Source organism: Hevea brasiliensis, chromosome 1 (genome assembly GCF_030052815.1).
Source record: "Hevea brasiliensis isolate MT/VB/25A 57/8 chromosome 1, ASM3005281v1, whole genome shotgun sequence".
NCBI lineage: Eukaryota > Viridiplantae > Streptophyta > Magnoliopsida > Malpighiales > Euphorbiaceae > Hevea > Hevea brasiliensis.
Window position 1 is genome coordinate 50,832,153 of NC_079493.1, and position 20,711 is coordinate 50,852,863.

General features: G+C 33.7%; 1 protein-coding gene across 7 annotated transcripts; it reads right to left on the bottom strand.

Annotated features, from left to right (window-relative positions):
- Positions 1–370: 370 nt before the first annotated feature.
- Positions 371–8,008, bottom strand: LOC110661971 (nucleolin 1). Of its 7 annotated transcripts, XM_058145522.1 has the most exons (23): positions 7,756–7,938; positions 7,625–7,673; positions 6,928–7,109; positions 6,632–6,715; positions 6,441–6,548; positions 6,159–6,245; positions 5,916–6,053; positions 5,659–5,763; positions 5,363–5,489; positions 5,102–5,217; positions 4,823–4,945; positions 4,631–4,702; positions 4,080–4,190; positions 3,763–3,873; positions 3,275–3,355; positions 3,092–3,183; positions 2,902–3,019; positions 2,680–2,777; positions 2,505–2,598; positions 2,327–2,418; positions 906–1,180; positions 584–637; positions 371–482 (listed from the first exon to the last, which is right to left on the bottom strand). In XM_058145522.1, exons 1-22 carry the CDS (start codon positions 7,786–7,788, stop codon positions 606–608), a joined length of 2,328 nt encoding a protein of 775 aa, XP_058001505.1. In that variant the 5' UTR covers positions 7,789–7,938; the 3' UTR covers positions 371–482; positions 584–605. The 7 variants fall into 7 exon arrangements, with proteins under 7 accessions (XP_058001505.1, XP_058001518.1, XP_058001516.1 ...); XM_058145535.1 differs by having other exon boundaries at positions 371–637; positions 5,102–5,206; positions 5,364–5,489; positions 7,756–8,008; XM_058145533.1 differs by having other exon boundaries at positions 371–637; positions 7,631–7,673; positions 7,756–7,939.
- Positions 8,009–20,711: the final 12,703 nt, after the last annotated feature.

Sequence of the window (20,711 nt, forward strand, 5' to 3'; positions counted from 1 at the left end):
TATTTTTTTTGAGAACAAGTAACTAACGTGTTTACTAGTTGGTCAATATTGCTGTTATTGTGTAATTGCATTGATGTTTTGGAAGTAAGATTTGTAGAAGAAAATCGCCATAAAATTATGGCACTGAATTTCTAAGGTCAGGTAGGATTTCTGATCTAATCTATAGGCAAACTTGATCATGACCATAAGATTTTTCTTACTTGGAGCTCGTTCACTAAATTTGAAGACACAAAATACATAGTGAAATCATATATTAAATATATAAATCTCAAATACTTATGCCTTAAATTCATGATACACCAAGCCTAAACAAAAATTTCTTAATGACCATAATGAGCTTTCCTTTCTCCGGTACAAATCAATCACCGCCTTTAGATAATGGCAATTTTAAAATAAATATGAAATAATCATTGAAATTACAAACAAATATCATTGTACCCTCCTAAGCATAACACAAATTCTCCGAGTTCACATGGCCCTTACTATATGATAAGAAAATTAAAATATTAGCTTATGCAAGTCAAACAAAATCTTGGGCGATTGAGAACTACCAAAATTTAATACTTATATCAGGCAAACATACTTTTATTATTCTTCTACATTCTTCATTCATCATCTTTAAATGTTGTCTTCTTCCCTGCATTTGGCCAAAATACATAAGAAATTAATTGCAATCTAATGCAGCAACATCTAAATCCAAGAGAAACAAAAACATCGAAATTAAATTTTCAGTTCAACAGAGAGGCATATTAACAATCAATCCATGTTGACTTCTATAATTTATATATAAATAATGCCCAGCCAACCCCAACTAGTTCAGTATTAATATTGTTATATATAAATAATGCCAGGACTCGGCAAAGCCCACCAATTTACTTGAAAAGCTAGGAATAGTGCCAAAATACCTGAGGCAACTGCAGTCACACTAGGTTTATAGGGTGTTCCACGTCCTCTGCCCCGACCACCACCCCTACTGCCAAAGCGGCCACCACCATCTCTACCACCACTCCTCCCTCCACCGCTTCGGCCTGCGCCTCTGCCACTACCCCAGGCATCACGGTTATCACTCCTTGGTGGTTTTGCCTCTTCAACAGTTAAGTACTGATCTCCAAGTTGACTGCCACTAAGCTCTAAAGCTTTGTTGAAACCATCAGCATCCTTGAATTCCAAGTAAGCCATCCTGCAATAGATTTAAAATTAGGAACCAAGAGGCAGCGTCTATCACAGGCCAAACTTCAAACTTTTAGAAAGCAATTTACACATTATCATGCGTACAGTATAAGTCCACTTGAACTTTTTCAGGTCTTTTCCCTTCATTCATAAAGTAATCCTCAGCAAATGAAACTTGAAAGTCGAGGGAATGAAACATACAAATGCCCAAAAAATAAAGATTTCAATCATGTTCTAAATCCACATGCTTCTACAATTACAAAATTCATTATTTTGCTTTAGACAGTTCAGATCTCACTCTTACTCCAATTTGTGTATGCATACCATAAAGTGAATATAAACATCAACTACATCAGTAGATCTATGGGAGGTCAAATGACCAGAGTACAAAAAAAAATGCACGAGGAAAAGGGTGATTAGGGGTGGGTGTTTTTTTTTTTTGGTGGTGGTTGGTAGAGGTGAGCATCATTCAGTTCAAACCGAATAAACCGAATCAAACCGCCTTAATTCTGTAATTCAATTCGGTTTTTAATATAATTCAGTTTAGTTTGTTTTTATATTATAAAAATTTCAGTTATTTCATTTTGGTTCGGTTTTAAAAAGAAAAAATCAGTTAAACCAAACCAAATCAAATAGATTTATTGATTTTTGAATTAATCTATTTTTATGGGAAATTTATGAATTATATGCAATTTTATATATATGAATTATTTAATTTCATTGATTAATAGTTATTAGGTTCAAACCAAAATCAAAATCAGATCAAATAACTTGAAAATTAAGTCTAAATTGAAAAAAAATATCAAAAATAAAAACCGATCGGCTTAAACCGAACCGAACCAAAATAGAACGGTTTAGTTTGATTCAGTTTTTCATCCATTTCGGTTCCGTTCCGTTTCTAAAATATATAATTAGATTTTTCACGATTTGATTTGGTTCAGTTTGAACCGAATGCTCAACCCTGGGGGGGGGGGGGGAGGGGAATGGTAATATACATTAAACTGGACCCACACATACCAAGTATTTGAATTCTAAATGGTTACTAGAACATGAATCAGAATTATAGGCAGATCAATCTGGAGAAAAATTGTACGAGCAAATGCTCATCTGAGACTAGAAGACAGCAGAAACAACTAAAGAATAGAAAAAAACTAACCCCTTGATAGCACCAGTCTCATAATTTGTTGGGATAGATATCCTTGTAATCTCTCCACAAGTTTCAAAATGCTCGCCAAGGACACTCCTAATCTGTAAGATTTGAATCCAATGTGCATATGAACATTGAAGAAAACCAAAACAACTAAAGCTCCAGTTAGAAAGTGGCAAAGAATTACCTCATTCTCACCAAGGGAGGTATCAAAGCCCCTGACAAATATCTTCTGAGCCTGGCCTCTCCCTCCCTTCTGAAATGAACTGTTCTCTCTGCTGCTGCAGAGGGCAACAGTCACAAGTAAGGTACAACAAATTCATTCAATCTGAGCATTCTAAATATGCTGGAAAAAAATGTACCCGCTATACGGTGTATACGAGGCCCTTTCACCTCTCTCACGTGCCAAATCAAGTCTTAGTTGCCGGCCATTTAAACTTTGACCATTCAATTTAAGAGCCTAAAAAAGGGAAAATAGGATTATTTAACATGTCTACCCATATCTGAGAACATAATCAGAACTCAAATATAAAAATGCAAGCTATTGTAAAGGCCCAATGCAACTACCCAATAAGGATTCCTACCTTCTGGGCTGCTTCAGTTGTAGCAAACTCAACATGTCCAAAGCCCTTAAACCTCTGTTCTTTGTCCATAGCAAAGCGTATGTCAACAATTTCACCAGCACCTTCAAAGAAACTTTCCCTGCAGAAAGAAAATTATCAAAAGCAAATTAACACAGAACTTTGTTTGAAAGCTAAGGTGGCAGAGACGTACACATCAGGTCGTTCAACTTCAAAAGGTAGGTTGCCAACAAATAATGTCTTTGAACCTGTAGACTGAACCTCAGAAGTAACTGGAGTCTTAGGCTGCATAAAATAGAAGGTAAACATTGCCGTTCACAACTGAATCCACATGTACAGATCAAGTGCCAAAAACAAAAGCAAGATGGTGGTTTACAGCTTTCTTAGCAGATTGCAGATCAGTCTTCTTGGTGGTTGCATGTGGAGTAGCAGCATCTACCATTTCTACATCAGTGCTCTGTTTTCATATAAAACTAGTGTCACACAAGATTAAGAATTGATATGATCCAAAGACAACTAAATGGAATTTCCTAAATTCTCATTATGTGATTGATGCCAAAATAGAGATACTTGTTCTTCCTCAATTAGCCAATAAGGATATATTAGCCAATTAGGGTATGCAACTTTTATCCAATTTCATTCTAGCACTTATCCCAGTTGGTCCACAAACATGTAACAGACATTCAAGAGTCATTCTTACTCAAAATTAGGGTTAGTTACCAGTGTTACTAGCTTACTTAATTCACATAGTAAAAGGATCATAGTAAACCCAAATTGGTATTAACTTAACCTCATACCTTTACCAGAAACATTACTAGTTTTCAAAATCAACTCTTATCATATAATGAAGAGGGGTAACTTTACATTGTTCTTTGGGGTTTTCGTGGGTTTTTCATCCTCGCTTTGTTCCTCATCATCTGAACTATCACTGGAACTCTCAGAACTGCTGCTTTCTTTTTTAGTAATTACCTTTCCCTACAGCAGATAATTGTGCAAGGTTACTTGATAGCAACAAAAGTAAATGAAAGTAGGAGTGCAGGACATCATGCATTTTAAGGAAAGCCCTTTCACATTTTTATTCTTGGATAACATCACTTTCCTAAGAACTACCATCTTTATCGTCATGTTATCAAAACATGAGTTCAGCACTCTTATCCTATAATGAAGAGGGGTAACTTTACATTTTTCTTTGGGGTTTTCGAGAGTTTTTCATCCTCACTTTCTTCCTCATCATCTGAAGTATTGCTGGAGCTCTCAGAACTGCTGCTTTCCTTTTGAGTGGCTACCTTCACCTACAGCACAAAATTGAGCAAGGTTACTTGATAGCAACAAAAGAAAACAATGGTAGGACATCATGAATTTAGAACAATGCCCTTTCACACTTTCATTCTTGGGTAACATATCACTTCCCAAAGAACAACAATCTTTTTTGTTCTTTATTCTTACAGTGGTTTGTGCCATAGTTGACAATAAAAATGTTTACTAAGTGATCTTGTCTAACAACCAACTCCATGATAAAACACAACACAAGCTTTCATCCACAAATTATGGCCTTCATATGAAGTTCAATATGTTCAAGCTCTCAAGGAATATCCAAAATAAAATTAAAACTCGAGTTTTGAGAGTCCTTCAATCACTTCATCCGTAATGCGTACAACGTTACTTACAGAGGCATTCAAAAAGAGAATATCATATATTACAGAGAGAGAAGACAGTTAGGGGAAATGTTAACCTTTTTTGATTCCTTTGTTTGAGCAACAGAAGATGGCCTTTTTGAACCAACAACAGCCTTGGTTGCAGGAGCCTGCAGAATGCAAGTGAAAAGAATCATGATGTTGTAGTAAATATGCATAGAAATGAAAGAAATAATTCCAGCAAAGAATGCAAGACACTAGTATAAATTAATTCTCTTTAATGTTCTCACATCAGAGTCAGAGTCAGTGTAAGAGTCAGAGTCATCAGACTCGCTTTCAGAACTGCCATTCCCATTGCTCTTTTTTGACGTCTGCACTTTCGAAACAGCTTTGGTTGCTTTTGTGGTTGTGCCCTAGAAGAAAGCAGAAGGTGTTTGTAAAATTGAAATAGAAAAGAGGACAAATAAATACTAGAACTTCATGGACATCTGGATGGGAAATATTCAAAATTCAAAATTCATAATGATACACCAGATACATATAAATTAAAGAAACAAATATGAATTAACCTCATCCTCATCTGACGATTCATCAGAATCGCTATCATCAGAATCATCACTTGATTGAGCTTTGTTATTTGTAGCTGTTAAAGCAACCTTCTTAGTAGCAGGGGCCTTTGCAGAAGCATATTACCAAAAAAACAGTATGGAGAGCAATTCAGTTCACTAGCTACAACATGCTGCTATGGAATAAATTCACATCCCTTGATAAAATAAACTCCTGATATTTTAATATGCACAATATCCAAGTTTTCAAGCAGCAAAATGATACCTTTTCCTCATCAGAATCACTCTCCTCAGAACTCTCACTTTCATCAGAACTACTACCCGATTTAGCCTTCTTATTGGTAACACCCTGGGGAACAATCTTGGGAGCTGAAGCCTTTGCAGGTAACTCCTACATAGATAAATGTTTAGTGATGGTCAATGGGATCTCCAATTCAATTCAGACAGGAGTTTGTATCAAAGGAAGATGGAAAGAGTAATAATTCTGCAATATTTGGCCTCAGACCCATTTTTGTAATAAACATTACAAAAGAAACAAAATTGGTAGTGTTCACAGTTACCTCATCTGAGGAGCTATCAGAGTCCGACTCAGAGCTTGCAGCAGATGCCTTTTTAGTGCCAGTTTGTGGCAACTTCTTCACTTGGGAGACTGCAGGAGGCTTTTTCTAAATTTGACAAACAATTTGTAAATATTCAGTAACACGACTGAAATCACATGTCAAAACAAATGTCCAACATCCTTATCATCATACACAAATGGCAAGAAAAATGGACAATAAAATTGTTCAGAAATCTGCAAGATGCCAGTAAAATTCACCTCATCCTCATCAGATTCATAATCTGAAGATTCTGAACTGCTACTTTCCGCCTTGCCTTTCCTAGGAGCACTGACTAACCCATTTTTGGCATCCAGTTGCTGCTTCTTTGGAGGAAGGGCAGCTTTGGCATGAGGCTCCTGAGCAAAAATTAGGAGGGAGGGGAAGAAAATTAAAGAGAGAGAGAGAGAGAGAGAGAGAGAGAGAGAGATGAAAGCATCAACAGGAATTTGGTTCAGTGTTACCTCATCCGAAGATGACTCATCCTCACCGCTAGATTCTTCAACAGGTGGTTTTGTAGCCTTCACACCCTTCTTGACTACAACTTTAACCTGATTTAAAATGACATAACAAAATTACAATAACATAATTCATAATTGCCACAAAAAAAAAATAAAAATAAAATAAAAAAATAATAATAATAATAATAATAATAATAATAATAATAATAATAAGACATGCAAGCATGTCTCCACAAATATAGTAATTTGTTCCTAATCATTTTGCAAAATGCCAAGTATATTCACCTCTTCCTCATCAGATTCATCATCTGACGAATCTGAACTGCTATCCCCCTTTCTTTGTGTAGCAGGAACACCAACAGAGCCATTTTTAGCAGCTTTGGGAGGAGCCTCCTATGAAAAAATTAAATTAGTTTTTTTCTTTAGAAAGGAGGGGGAAAAAGGTGCAAATCAATTGGAATTTATCCAATGCTCACCTCATCTGAAGATGACTCCTCACTACTAGATTCTTCAACAGGTGATTTTGTTTCCTTTTGTACCTTCTTTGTTACAACTTTGGCCTGCAACAAATATTTTAAAAGACATAATAAAGCTAGACAAAGTAACCAACAAAAAAAATCCAGATAATTACACTCATGTCTCCTCAATTTTCTGACCTCACATAAAAAAGTTGCAAGAACATGTGATCCACAAGAAGATTGAAACACAATTAAAGTATGAGAGAAAGATGTCAAATCATTAACATGAGAGTAATCAAATAAAATGCAATTACCTTCTGTTCTTCCTCAGAAGACGAGTTATCAGAACTACTGGATTCATCTTTCTTCTTTTTCTGAGTCTTTACTTCAACCTTTCCCTTCTTAACAGCCTGTTTTGCCCCGTCATCTATCTTACGTTTCTTTGCATTCACAAGCTTCTCTATAGCTTCTGTAAGTTCTCTCGCTTCTCTCTGACCTACAAGCCAAAATTCAGAAACCCAGAAAACAATAAAAACAGCGTTGTAAAGTAAGAAAAAATACGGAACTTATCACATAACATGATAGGAGAAATGCAAATGCAGAGAGGACGTGGAGCCATAACATTGAAGTTAGCTCCGTCGTTTGTGTTAATTGTCCACTTCTCTTTTTTTTTCCCACTCAAATTTGGGTTGCAAACTTGAAGGTAAGTTCGTGAAAACCTTCAAGCCCCAAAACAGAATTATGAAATGGAAACAAATTTATGAACAAAATATGCCAAATGCTTTACACACTTAAAATCATACAGCATCGTAAATCTGAATAAATATTATTAAATCATAACATGAACATCGAATATTATAAAACAAGAGTACTCTAAAGCTGTATTCTTTCCCTCTAAAATTAAGATATCAATACACCCTCTAATAAACACAAACAACAGCAACGTTTAAAAGACTAGACATAATAGAGAATGGAAAAAGAAAACGAATAAAACAAAAATTGCGACTATACCCTTACTAGAAGACTTGGGGTCAGGGGTTACAGCAGGAGCTGCATCAACCTACAACAAACAAAAGAAATAGCCATATAAGCCGAAAACCAAAATCAAGAGTCGAGGAAAACAAAATCAAAACAGACAGTACCTTGGGGGTTGATTTCTTGCTAGATTTGCCCATGATTGAGAGAAGGTGAGAAATAATTTAGATTAGAGCAAGGAGGAGGAGGAGGAAAAGAACTGCAGAGGCTCTAAAAACCCTAGTTATGAGATGTTTTTAGTTGTTAGGGTTTTGAGAGAGAGAGGAATGAACGAAATGAGGGGCCGAAGTCTGAAGGTGATGAATTTATACACGCGTCATGGTAGAAGCGGAGGGTTTTGGTTAGGGTTTTTGCGTGCCCGCCAGCGTAGGTTATGACTCGGTGGAATCAAGCCTCGTGCGTGCCGTTTTATTGCCAAAGGTTTATTAGCTTGCAATTAATTCTCTAAACTAGAAAAAATTATAATGACCCGGAGCGCAACCGAATAATATGCTAGCCTGTCCTTCGGTTCCTAAGTTGATTGAGGATAATATGTTTGCGTGATTTATATATAAAAAAAATTTATTAAAATTATTATAATTTTAATAAATATTCATTCTTATTATTGCACGACATGTATATACATCTGTTAATAAAAAAAAAGATGTTTTTGAGTGAAAATAAAAAGTGAAGTTGAGTGTTTCAATGTAACTCTATCTGAGGTCTGCAAGTGAGTTGAACGTGCTCCGGACTTGTGTGGTTTATAATAGTATGTGTGTGTGGCTTATAACAAAAAAATTACTATATTATTAACAAATATTCATTTTCATCAATAAGTCGTGTGTGTTTATTTACTGATAAAAAAAAAAATAACATGCTAGCATGCGGGTTACCTAATAAGAAAAAAATTAATAATAGTTGTTCGCTATTTTTTTTTTACAAAGTTTTTGCAACGTGAAATTTAATAAAAAAATCAAATTGAATCAAATTAAATTAAAAAAAAATTATTATAAGAATTGAAATTAAAAAATTAATTTTATACATATATTTTTTATATCTTTTCATATATTATATAATTTCGATAAAATTATATATGCTATATGCAATTAAGATTATTATACATATATTAGATATATTATATAATTTTAATAAAATTATATATTGTATATAATTAAAATTATTATTATTATATATATATAACTTAAATTCTCATTAATTATAAGTATATATACGTAACCTAATATTAGCTTTTATTATTTTTTAATTATAAATATATTAAATCACTTTATACTTATTAACTATATAATTAAATCACCTTTTTAATTATGCCGTATACTTTCAAGTTAAAAATTATATAATTGAAAATATGTATAAGATAGTAGAATATAATTATAAAGATATATGTTATAGGATGACTTAATTTGTTAATATGTAAAAAGGCGTAAATACAAAGACATAAAATTATGTTTTCTCGTATGGGAAAAGCTCTCTTTTCAACCATTGGGTTGCACTACTTTTATCCAATGCTCTAATTTTCTTTATTGAATTTGTAACTGAAGATACAAGTTATCTTCTTTTATCTTTCACATATGTTACTAGGCCTTGAAAGTCAGATTCGCAGTTTGGGTTTTCAGCGTTTTTTTTTTTTGTAATACTTGGACTTGGCACAGAACGTGTTCGACGAAATGCCTCAGTGACTTGCTATGAAACAAGTAGCCCAGAATTTGTTTCTTTGCATCTAGGGACCTCTTACTCCTGTTGGATTCATAAATTGCTTTGCTGGAATTGTCAAAGGCTAAGAAATCCTCTTACTTTCCATCACCTTAAAGCTTAAGTTGGGTTGGTGCTCTGGTTCTTCGCTATGCATATTTGCTGTTGGAATTGCCAAGGGATACGAAGCCCTCTTACTCTACATAATCTCAAGAATATCATCCGGGCTTACAATCCAGGTTTGATCTTCTTAATGGCAACAAAAAATGCTTACCAAGTAGTTAAAAAGAAGATTTATAAACTTGGAAATTTCAATTTGCATTGCATTAATCCTAAAGGAAACTGCTGGTGGTTTGTGTGGAGCCTAGATTGATGATCTTAAACTTGATATTATTACTGTTGACAATTTTTTCTTCCATTGCCGAATCACAAATTCTTATTTGAATGATGATTGGGAATTAATTTTAATATATGCAAATTGTGATGATGAGATAAGAGATGGTTAGTTTCAAACTTTACTTCAATATAAGTCTTTTGTGCAGCAAGATTGTGTTTTTTGCAAGGGATTTTAACTGCATTACTTATCCTCTTGAAAAAATTGAAGGCAATAATCATTCCCAACAAAGAATCAGAGCCTTCACTTAGTTCATTGACTCATGGGGATTGATTGATATTGGTTTTTTCTGGGTTTCCTACTACATGGAATAATAGGCGAGATGGGTTAGCTAATATATAGGAAAGGCTTGACAAATTTTTGGTTTCTCCTACTTAGTCACTCAAATATCCTTCAACTGCTGTAACTCATCTTGATGATCGAGGTGAAGGAGTGGAAGCATGGTGATTAGTTCATTAGAGCATTGAATTTTAAAAATTTCCTTCTAGGGTTTCATGCATCATGCCACATCTATTATGTGCCTAATTAATTTTAATGCTCAATTGCATATTAAAACACTTTTAATATGTATTAGAATCTATGTTTGCCATTTAAGATTGTGAATTAACAAATTAATTCATTTAAACCCTAATTTAAAAGAATAATATGTGCACTAACCTTTTTGATGCACTATAGATGTAACTGGCACCTTTAGAAAGCACCTAGGACCCCAAGTATTGTCCCTCTAGCTTGTCTATACTAAGAACACCAATGGGCAGCCCCCAATTTGCTTCTCAAGCCTTTGCCAACCAATTATAAAATGGGTTTTTGCCTTTAGAAAGGTAGTTTGTATGTATAGGACAATAGAAACAATTTGTAGCAATTTCAATTCAAAGGGAATGAAGTGATTCTCTTTGAATTGATGAGAAAAGATGAAGAGAAGAGAGGGAGAGATGTGTGCCGCCACACATAAGAGAGAAAGGAGAGGTGGCTAATTTTTTTTTTCTTATAACTTCTCTTTATATAATTAGGTCAAGTAATCACTTAAACCCTTTGTCACATGTCATCATCACATTGCATCTTATTTTTAATTGATCTAATTACATTGAGCCAAGTGTCAAAGCTAGACTTAATCTTAACTTTGATCACCTTGCATAATAGGAAGACAAATGGCAAAATTATATGATGCCATGTGTCACCATCTCATGGTGCCACATGTCATCATGTGAAAATGATCAAATTACCCTTATGTTGTAATTTTGAGTTCTCAACCCAAAATCATTATTTCTCCTCTTCAAATCAATTTATATCAAATATAAATTAATTAATTAATCTCTATTAATTAATTTCTCACAATTAAATTCATATTTAAATACTTTAAATATAAATTTAACTTATACTATACATCCAATAACGTAGATTTAGTTTCAAGTTATGATAGGGACTTTGCAATCTTATTGCAAACCAAACCTATTTAATTAATCAATTAAACTATTTAATTAATCAATTAAATTACATTTTACTTGGTGATTAACTTGTGTATGTGTGTGACTTACTAGACTCATCACTAATTGGCAATGAGATATGATATTAACTCTTAATATCATCAGAACTCTTTCTTACCATAAATGATTTTTCTAAATCATCTTAGGCATCTCATAGACCATGGTTGACATCTAGCATAGCGTGCCATGGCCACCCAATCAGTAATAAAGAATACCTTAAATGAACCTTTAATCATATGTAACCATGCACTAGAATCTCTTTGTTATAAAATCTCAATTCGAGCTGGAGTTATGGTTTATGTCAAATCCCATTTGCTATGAATATTATGTTCTCTTTTAATTCCAGTTATTGATTAATTAGATTTTCTTGTCAGAAACTCTTTTCTGACTAAATCTGTCTATTCTGACCAGGAACTTGAAACATCAAGAACAATTAAATGAATATAGGATTTTATCCCTATTTACTTAGGGTAACAAATTCCATCTTGATTAGCACCTATCTCCATATATAACTAGTAGGAGCCAACACATGCCCATATACCCATACACAGTATAAGTATGAAAGTTGTATTAAACTCAAACCGCCTATATACAAGATAACTGTGTTATCTCAGGTCTAAAGATTATATGCACTGATATGATATATGACAATGCATTGATAAGAGTAAACTCCACGTGCTTGTCATATGCGTCACTGGTTCGGCCTACTTATAATGTATAAGTGCTTATCATGTTTATTATATGGCATGAGACTCACCATTCCATGTTATTTATATCTCATTTAAATACCTTGGGAACAAACATGAATATAATTTTTCTGGATAAGTAATAACTGTGTGAAGTATCATTGATTGTGAACAAATTTATGATACTTTGTGCTAGAAATACTATCACTCATATTCTTAACAACTTAAGAATAGAATTACTAACAAAATATCAATGGACCTTTTCTACTACACATAAATACATTATGTAAACGGAAAAGTGAAATTGCCTTTTATTAATAAAAAATTTATAAGATACATACTAAATGATATGCTCTAGAGCATACTACTAACAATCTCCGACTAGCACTAAAGTCATTCATTACAATATCTTAGAACCATCTTCTCAAGATATCGGTCTAACTGAGCTTGTGACATAGGCTTAGTGAATGATCAGTTGGATTTTCAGCTGATGCTATTTTCTGCATGGCTACATCGCCTCGCCCAACTATCTCTCTGATAATATGGTAGCGCCTTTCTATATGTTTGGATTTTTGGTGAGACTAGGGTTTCTTATATCCAAACAGCCTCTTTTGCAGTATTTGATACAATAATATACTCAGCCTCTATAGTAGAATCAGCAGTCGTACTCTATTTGGAACTCTTCCAACTGGCTGCACCTCCATTACAAATGAACACAAACCCAGAAGTTGACTTTCTATCATCGATATCTGATTGGAAATCAGAATCAGTATAACCATCCAATTGCAAGTCACCACCTCCATAAATCAAGAATAAATCCTTAGTTCTTCTCAAGTTCTTAAGAATATTCTTGACAGCTATCCAGTATTCCAAACCTGGATTGGATTGAAATCTGCTAGTCAAACTAATAGCATGTGCGATATCTGGCCTAGCACACATCATTGCATATATCAAACTTCCAATAGCCAAAGCATATGGAATCTTGGCTATTTTATCTCTTTCTTCAGGTGTCTTTGGAGACATCTCTTTAGAAAGGTGGATACCATGTCTCACTGGTAACAATCCTCTCTTAGAATCAAGCATGTTAAACCTCTTTAACACCTTTTCCAAGTATAGACTTTGGGATAAACCAATTATTCTTTTTGCTTTATCTCTATAGATGCGAATTTCAAGAATATAGGTTGTCTCCCCTAAGTCTTTCATGGAAAATGTATTTGACAACCATACCTTGATAGTTGTTAACATATCTATGTCATTACCTATCAATAGAATGTTATCCACATATAAGATAAGGAAAGTTATAGCACTATCACTAACCTTCTTATATACACATGGTTCATCCACATTTTTTATAAAACCAAATGACTTAATGGCTTCATCAAAATGGATGTTCCAACTCCTCGAAGTTTGTTTTAACCCATAAATGGATCGCTTGAGCATGCATACCTTGGAACCATCTTAGGATTCAAAACCATTAGGTTGTTCCATGAAAATGTTTTCTTCAATGTATCCATTGAGAAAAATTATTTTGACATCCATTTGCCAAATCTCATAATCATAGTATGCAATTATTGCTAAAAGAATCCTAATTGATTTAAGCATGGTAACGGGTGAGAAAGTCTCCTCATAGTCGATTCTTTGCCTTTGGCGAAACCCTTTCGCTACTAGCCTTGCTTTACAGGTCTTTACCTTTCCATCAGAACTAATTTTCTTCTTGAAAACCCATTTATTCCCTATAGGTACAATACCTTCAGGTGGGTTAACAAGATCTCAAACTTGATTCTTATACATGGAATCAATTTTGGATTTTATAGCTTCAATCCATTTTGAAGAGTCTATATCTGATATAGCTTCTTCATAGGTAAGTGGATCATCTCCATGATCTACTTCTTCATAAGTAAATAACTCTTGTTCATTTTCATGAAGAAAACCATATCTCACTGGTGGGTGAGATATCCTGGTTGATCTGCGAGGAATTACTGTAGATGTTTCATCAATAGGTGTAGGTTGACTAGATGGATCTATATCCATTTGATCTGTTGGTTGGTCAGAATTCTCCAATTCTAACTCTATTTTCCTTCCTTTGCCTCATTCTTGAATAAACTATTGTTTAAGAAATATGGCATCTCTGCTTACCACAACCTTTTGTGATGTAGGCAAATAAAAATAATATCTAAAACTTTCTTTTGGATATCCAACAAATTGACTCTTTTCTGATCTGATTTCCAATTTATCAGTGTTCAGCTTTTTGATATAAGCTGGACAACCCCAAATCTTAACATGCTTAAGACTCGGTTTTCTTCCATGCCATATCTTATATGGTGTGGAAGAAATTGATTTTGATGGAATCCTATTCAGAATATGCAAAGCTGATTCTAATGCAAATCCCTAAAAGGAGAAGCATATAAGTATAGCTCGTCATACTACGTACCATATCTAATAGGGTACGATTTCTCCTTTCAAATACACCGTTCAGCTGTTGCATTCCTGGAGGAGTCAGCTGAGAAACAATATCATGCTCTTTCAAGTATTCATCAAATTCAGTATTTAAGTATTTACCTCCACGATCTAATCGAAGAGTTTTAATATTTTTTTCTGTTTGATTTTCTACTTCAGATTTAAATTCTTTGAACTTTTCAAAGGATTCGTGTTTGTATTTCATCAAATACAAATACCCAAACCTTGATTTATCATCAGTAAAGGTAATAAAGTAATGAAAATCACCTCTAGCCATTTCCTTAAATGGACCACATACATCACTATGTATTAGCTCCAAAATATTTTTAGCTCTTAGTCCTTATCCAATAAAGGGTGATCTAGTCATTTTGCCTTGAAGGCAGAATTCACAAGTTGGAGTAGGTTCAGAATCCAATGAGGATAAAATCCCCATTTTCTCCAGCTTTGCAATCCTATTTTCTGCAACATGACCTAATCTTAAGTGCCAAATATATTTTGAACTTGAGTTGATTTTCATCATGGCATTATATTCATTTAGATTGCTTACATTCAATTTGTGTTTATCATTATTATCCAAATAATAAAGACCATCATGCATATAACCCGAGACAACATATTTATTTCCAAAATAAATATTACAAACATCATTTGTGAACTGAAATTCATAACTATTTCTAGTCAAACTAAATATATAAATGATGTTCTTAAAAGCATCCGGTACATACAAAATGTTATTCAAACACAAAATATGTCCACATATGTAAAAAGATTTAGATTCTATAGCTAAAGCTTCAACAATTGAGCCATCGCCAATCCAGAGTCTAACATCTCTAGTATGCAAGCTGCTACTGTTTGCTAGTTCCTGCATATCATAAGAAATGTGAGAACTGGCACCACTATCTAAAACCTAAGCTGTAAACAAACTATGAGCATCATTAACATCTAAGTAACAAGATATAAACATACCTTCGAAAGGTGTATCCTTCTTGTCCTTTAGAGAAGCAAGATACTCTAGGCAGTTCTTTTTCCAGTGCCATCCTTCTGGCAATGGAAACACTTTCCTTTGCCTCCATCAACTTTGGTCTTCGCTTTTTGTTTGGCTATCTTCTTGGAAAGTCCTGGAACTTGAGGTTTCTTATTCTTATTGCCCTTTTTCTTCTTGGACTTTCTAGCAGAAGAAGATGCAATCAAAGCTACCTCTTTTCCTTTATTACCCAGCATATTCTTTTGGGCAATAACCAGCATGTTAAGTAAACCAGCCAAGGTGTATTCCTGCTTAGTCATATGAAAATTTGTCACAAAATTCCCAAATGACTCAGGTAGGGACTGAAGGATCAAATTCGTTTGCAGTTAGAAATCCATGTTAAGGTCAAGATGTTCCAGTTGCTTTATAAGCCGAATCATCTTATAAACATGATCCCCAACATTCTGTCCCTCAGACATCCTCATTTGAAATAACTGCTTAGATATCTCATACCTAGCATTCCTGCTATGCTCACCGTACAACTCTTGTAGGTGAAGGAGGATTTCACTTGCATTTTGCATATTCTCATGCTGCATCTATAACTCATAACTCATAAAAGTAAACATGTAACATTTGGCTCTCATATCATTCTCCTTCCACTTGTCCAAAGTGTCATGTTCCTCTTGAGTGGCCTCCGGAGGTAAGGGACCAAGAACCTTTGAGTCTAGAACATATCCAATACGTTCTAGGTTCAGGACAAGTTTTAAATTTCTTAGCCAATCAGAAAGATTAGGTCCTGTCAACCTTATAACACCCTCATTTTCGTAGTCCGTACATCCTACTATTTCGACTGCTAATGTCTGCCTCAGAAAGTCAAAATGTCTGGAACTACACTATAATGACAGTGAGGAAGTATAAAATAATGAAATATGTGATGAGAAAAATTAAGGAAAAATAAAAGAGACAAAATGTGACTAAGTTAAATGAGCCGAACCCGTAGCGATGGGTGACTGCACCGGGAAGTTACGGCGAGGATCGTTGACTAGCTTTGGACCGCGGAGGAATCTGGGAAATATTTTCGGGACCAAATTAAAGGTTTACAGAGGTGTAATTGACATTGAAAATGTCAAAGAAAATTGAGTAAGTTAATATAAATGAAAATGAAAATTTAAGGAATCGACAATATAAGGAGTAAATCGGTAGCACCGAAAAAGTCCGAATTTGACCTGAAGAGGGGCATTTTGGTCAATTGACACCTAGAGTTAACTTTTAACCTCAATGTCCATTAAAAATAAGTGGTATTACACTTTGAAAATGTCATAAAAAATAAAAAATGAGGTACATCATATAAATAGTGGAAGAAATGAGGCAAATGTGCAAATTATGGAACTTTAAGTAATTAAATCATTAATTTATGGTTAGTGCTCCACTAAGTGGGATTAGTGGACATATAAAACCAAGTGGACAGCATGCAAATTCACTTTCTTCCTCATTTTTTTCACTTTGCTGAATTGCTTTCTCAAGTTCTTCCATGGCCAAATGTTCTTCCAAGCTCTCCTCCCATGGCCATTTCATGTAAGCCTTCAGTTACCCATCTTCAAGCCTTGATTTTAATAAGTTCCTTCATTAAACTTAGTCTACACATCATGGGCAGTGTATTGGGAGCAAAAAGAAAGAGTTTTAGTGAAGTTTGTTAAAGTTTAAATTAAGGTTAGTGCTTATTTTTCCTCTCTTGCTTAATTAAACTTTGAGTTGTTGTTGTGATGAGTTGAATTGTGGAGAAATTGAAAGAATTGGATGAGTATTTGTGGAGATTTAAATTCAGCAGCCAAGGAATTCCTTGGGAAGTTGATTAATTCTACTTGTAATTAATGGGTAGACATGTTGATTTAAGTAAATAAATGAATTAGAGTTTATGGACATGTGTATGTTTGAAATGAAAATTAAATTAGGGGTTTGAATAAGTGTTAGAGACTTTGGACAATTGAGCTTAAATGTGACAGCCTTGAAGTACTTAAGGGATTGGTAATTCATGAATTTTATTGTTGAATTATGCTATAGATAGATTAGTGGGAGGGTATTGTAAGTTGTTAGTGGAAATTTCAAGTATTAACTAATTGTTTGCAAGTATATGTTATTGACCTTGACTTTGTGAATTAGGGTTCTGTACTGATTAATGAGGACTTGAGTAAACTGTTGGGAATTGACCAATTTGAGACTTGATGAATGACATTAGAAGTGCTATGAATGCTATATTGTAGTTTGGGAGAAGGAGGATTAAACATTGGAAGTGAAATTTGTGTGCAGGTTGTTTGATTGATGAAGGCAATGTATAATTTGAGTCATAATCTAATTTGTGTGACCCCAATTAGTATGAGGCCAATCGTAAGCAAAGCTAGATATAAAATGGACCAACTTTCATGTAGAAAGCTTGCTAAAATTCTGTCCAAAAAATGACCAGTTTAGTGACCTAATTCGGATTGGTAACTTGAAACCCAGAATTTTTTACCATATTGAACAGTAGCCAGTATTTTGGCCATAACTCACTCAAAATAGGTACAAATGACCTGAAATTTATATCATTGGAAAGCTTAGACATAGGGCTACAACTTTGGCAGAGACCACCAAGCCCAGAAATGCCATTAAGCAAGTCAAATTGATTGCCCAAGTTGGGTTACAAAAACTAGCCGAATTAACTTTGACTTAAAAATGACCTAATAGGGCAATATGAGTGCAACTTTACCAGCCATGGTAAAATGACCATATCTTGGTCTACAAAACTCCAAATGATTTAAAATTTATACCGTTGGAAAGCTTAGATATAGAGCTACAACTTTTGTGAAGATCACAGAACCCAGAAATATCATTTACTAAGTCAAATTGCTTACATAATTTGAGGTAACAAAACTGTCCAGAACCATTATAACCCAGAATTTGACCATATGAATAGTAGTCACTCATTTGACCATAACTCACTCAAAATAGGTCCAAATGACCTGAAATTTATATCAATGGAAAGATTAGACATAGAGCTACAACTCTTATGAAGAAACCAAAGCCTAGAAATGACCAGAACTAAGTCAAATTATTTGCCTAACTTAGGGTACCAAATCTGCCAGAATTGAACTTGACCTAAAAATGACCTAAAGTTGCATTAAAAATGCAATCTGTCCAGCTTTAGTAAATTGACCATATCTTGGTCTATACCTCTCAAAATAACTTGAAATCTATTCAAAAAGTTTAATAAGATATATAGCTACAAATTTGCTCCTTTGACCAGAAGCTAAAAATCAATGGAAACAGGAAATTTAGCTAGATTAATCTAGCACACTAAATCTGGAATTGGTACAATTGACCATTAAGTCTAGAAAATTCAAATAGGCATATCTCCCACAAGAAGTATCCAAATGTAATGAGCTATACCAATCTAAAAAGCTAAGAAAGAGACCTAAAACTTTGTTTTAGGCAACTTTCTCAAATTATAAATGTATAAGGCCAGAATTTAAGGTCAAAGCTATTGACCTAATTGAGGACCATGCTAATATAGGACCTTTAAGTCTAAGTCAACAATTTAATTATAAATAATTTTATAAGACTTGAAAATTTACAAGTAAAATTTCTAAATGACTATAAGACATAGGGCAACAAATCCTATGAAGCACACTAGGCCTAAATGTCATTATAAGCAGTCCAAATAAATTAATAAAGTCCAAAATCAAAATGACTACTAAGGGAACCAAAATTTATATTTGACCTAGTTATGGTTAATTGACCATAAGTTGAGTTATACAACTCAAAATGGAGTAATTCAAAAAGGAAATTAAAGAAGACACAATAAGAAACAATTTGATGAAGAGAATTTTGCTAATTTCACCCTATAGCCTGACTCAATGGAACAGTAACCATTGGCCATGAAATTTGAAAATTTGGAATCACATATAATTAGCTTTGAATTAAGTTTGGAAATCAATGCCAACGAGTATTAACTCAAAATGAGAAATCCTAGTGCAACTAGAACTAACATATCTGTTTAGTGTGAAAAAGTCAATGTTTTTGTTTGACTAGTAATCTGAATAAGAAACATAATGACTTAATAAATCACATGAATGTATGAATGGGACATTAGTCCTTATTATCAGAGACAGGAAAAATGCTTTGAGCACAATGGTACTTCAGATCAATTGATATGAAATGTGATCTGTTTGATGATCTACTGAATAATTGTGACATGTTGATACTAGAATCAACCTATCCATGATGCATAAAAAGGTCAAATATTTTGTTGACCAGTGAAAGGCTTAAAGACATATAAACCCTATGAATAAAGAATTAAATATGTAACCTTATAATATGCCCTAATTTGCCTAGTTGACTAGTTTGGATAGGTTGGTATGCCAATAAGATTCTGACAACTGTTCTGTAAATGGCTTTACACCATATTGTGTTTTATGGCGTATTATGCGTATTATGCCACACTGTGATTTTAATAGCCTATGGCTATATGGATTATGTTATTATACTTGGCTTATTGCCTTACTGATTGATTATATGGATTTTTAACCACACTGTTTGCACACCGGGAGATACTTTGTGACCGATGGTGTGACGGCCCGAGGTACTAGGTACCCAGTGCTAGTACATCCGTTTATCCAGTCTAGTCAGTGTATAGGCTACACATGCAGTTAATTAAAATATTATTCAATTCAGGCAGTTAAGTTAAGTTAAGTAAAATGAAATTTCAGTACAATTAAGTTAAGTATTGAATGAAATGAGTAAAGATATTAACAATAGAAACATAACAAAAATACAATTTACAGAACCATAGAGACTTAAAATACAATATAGTTAGAATAATTTGTATACTGAGTATATTTACTGAAAGGTTATAACTTAGTACTCCCAAAGAAGATCAAACTAGTTTATAAGATAGTTGATACTAGAAATATCGTACCAAAATTAAATTGATTCATGAGTATCCAAATTATGATTTATTTCTTTCTTTATTTGTATATATTATTTCTTGTTATACTATTGCACAACTAAGCAGAAATGCTTAGCGCGATGGAATTGTTTACTCGCGCAGGTATTGAAGGTAAAACCAGTAGACAGTTGACTGAGATTTTTGGAGTCCAGATCTGCAGAAGTGTTAGAAGAGTTCAAGGTTCTCACCTCCTCAGCAATGCATGTAGATAGGGCTCATTTTAAGCATGTTTTCTAATCTATACATTATAATTACTGCTTCTATTATAATTTGAAGTAGTAACTGTAATTTCATTTGTATATCCTGTACTTGATCAATTTATATACTTAATTGGCAAATTATATAAGTTAATGAAATATAAGAATTTTGATATCTGAGTTGATTATCTAATCATAATGATTCTGAATG

Bases quoted from the DNA above. Each gene is read 5' to 3' on its own strand.
- LOC110661971 (XM_058145522.1), bottom strand. From the start codon at position 7,788: ATGGGCAAATCTAGCAAGAAATCAACCCCCAAG. The intron at 6,716-6,927 runs GTAATTGCATTT...TATTTGTTGCAG, and splicing joins CTTCTGAGGAAGAACAGAAG to GCCAAAGTTGTAACAAAGAA. The intron at 4,946-5,101 runs GTTAATTCATAT...GCTTTCTTCTAG, and splicing joins AATCGTCAGATGAGGATGAG to GGCACAACCACAAAAGCAAC.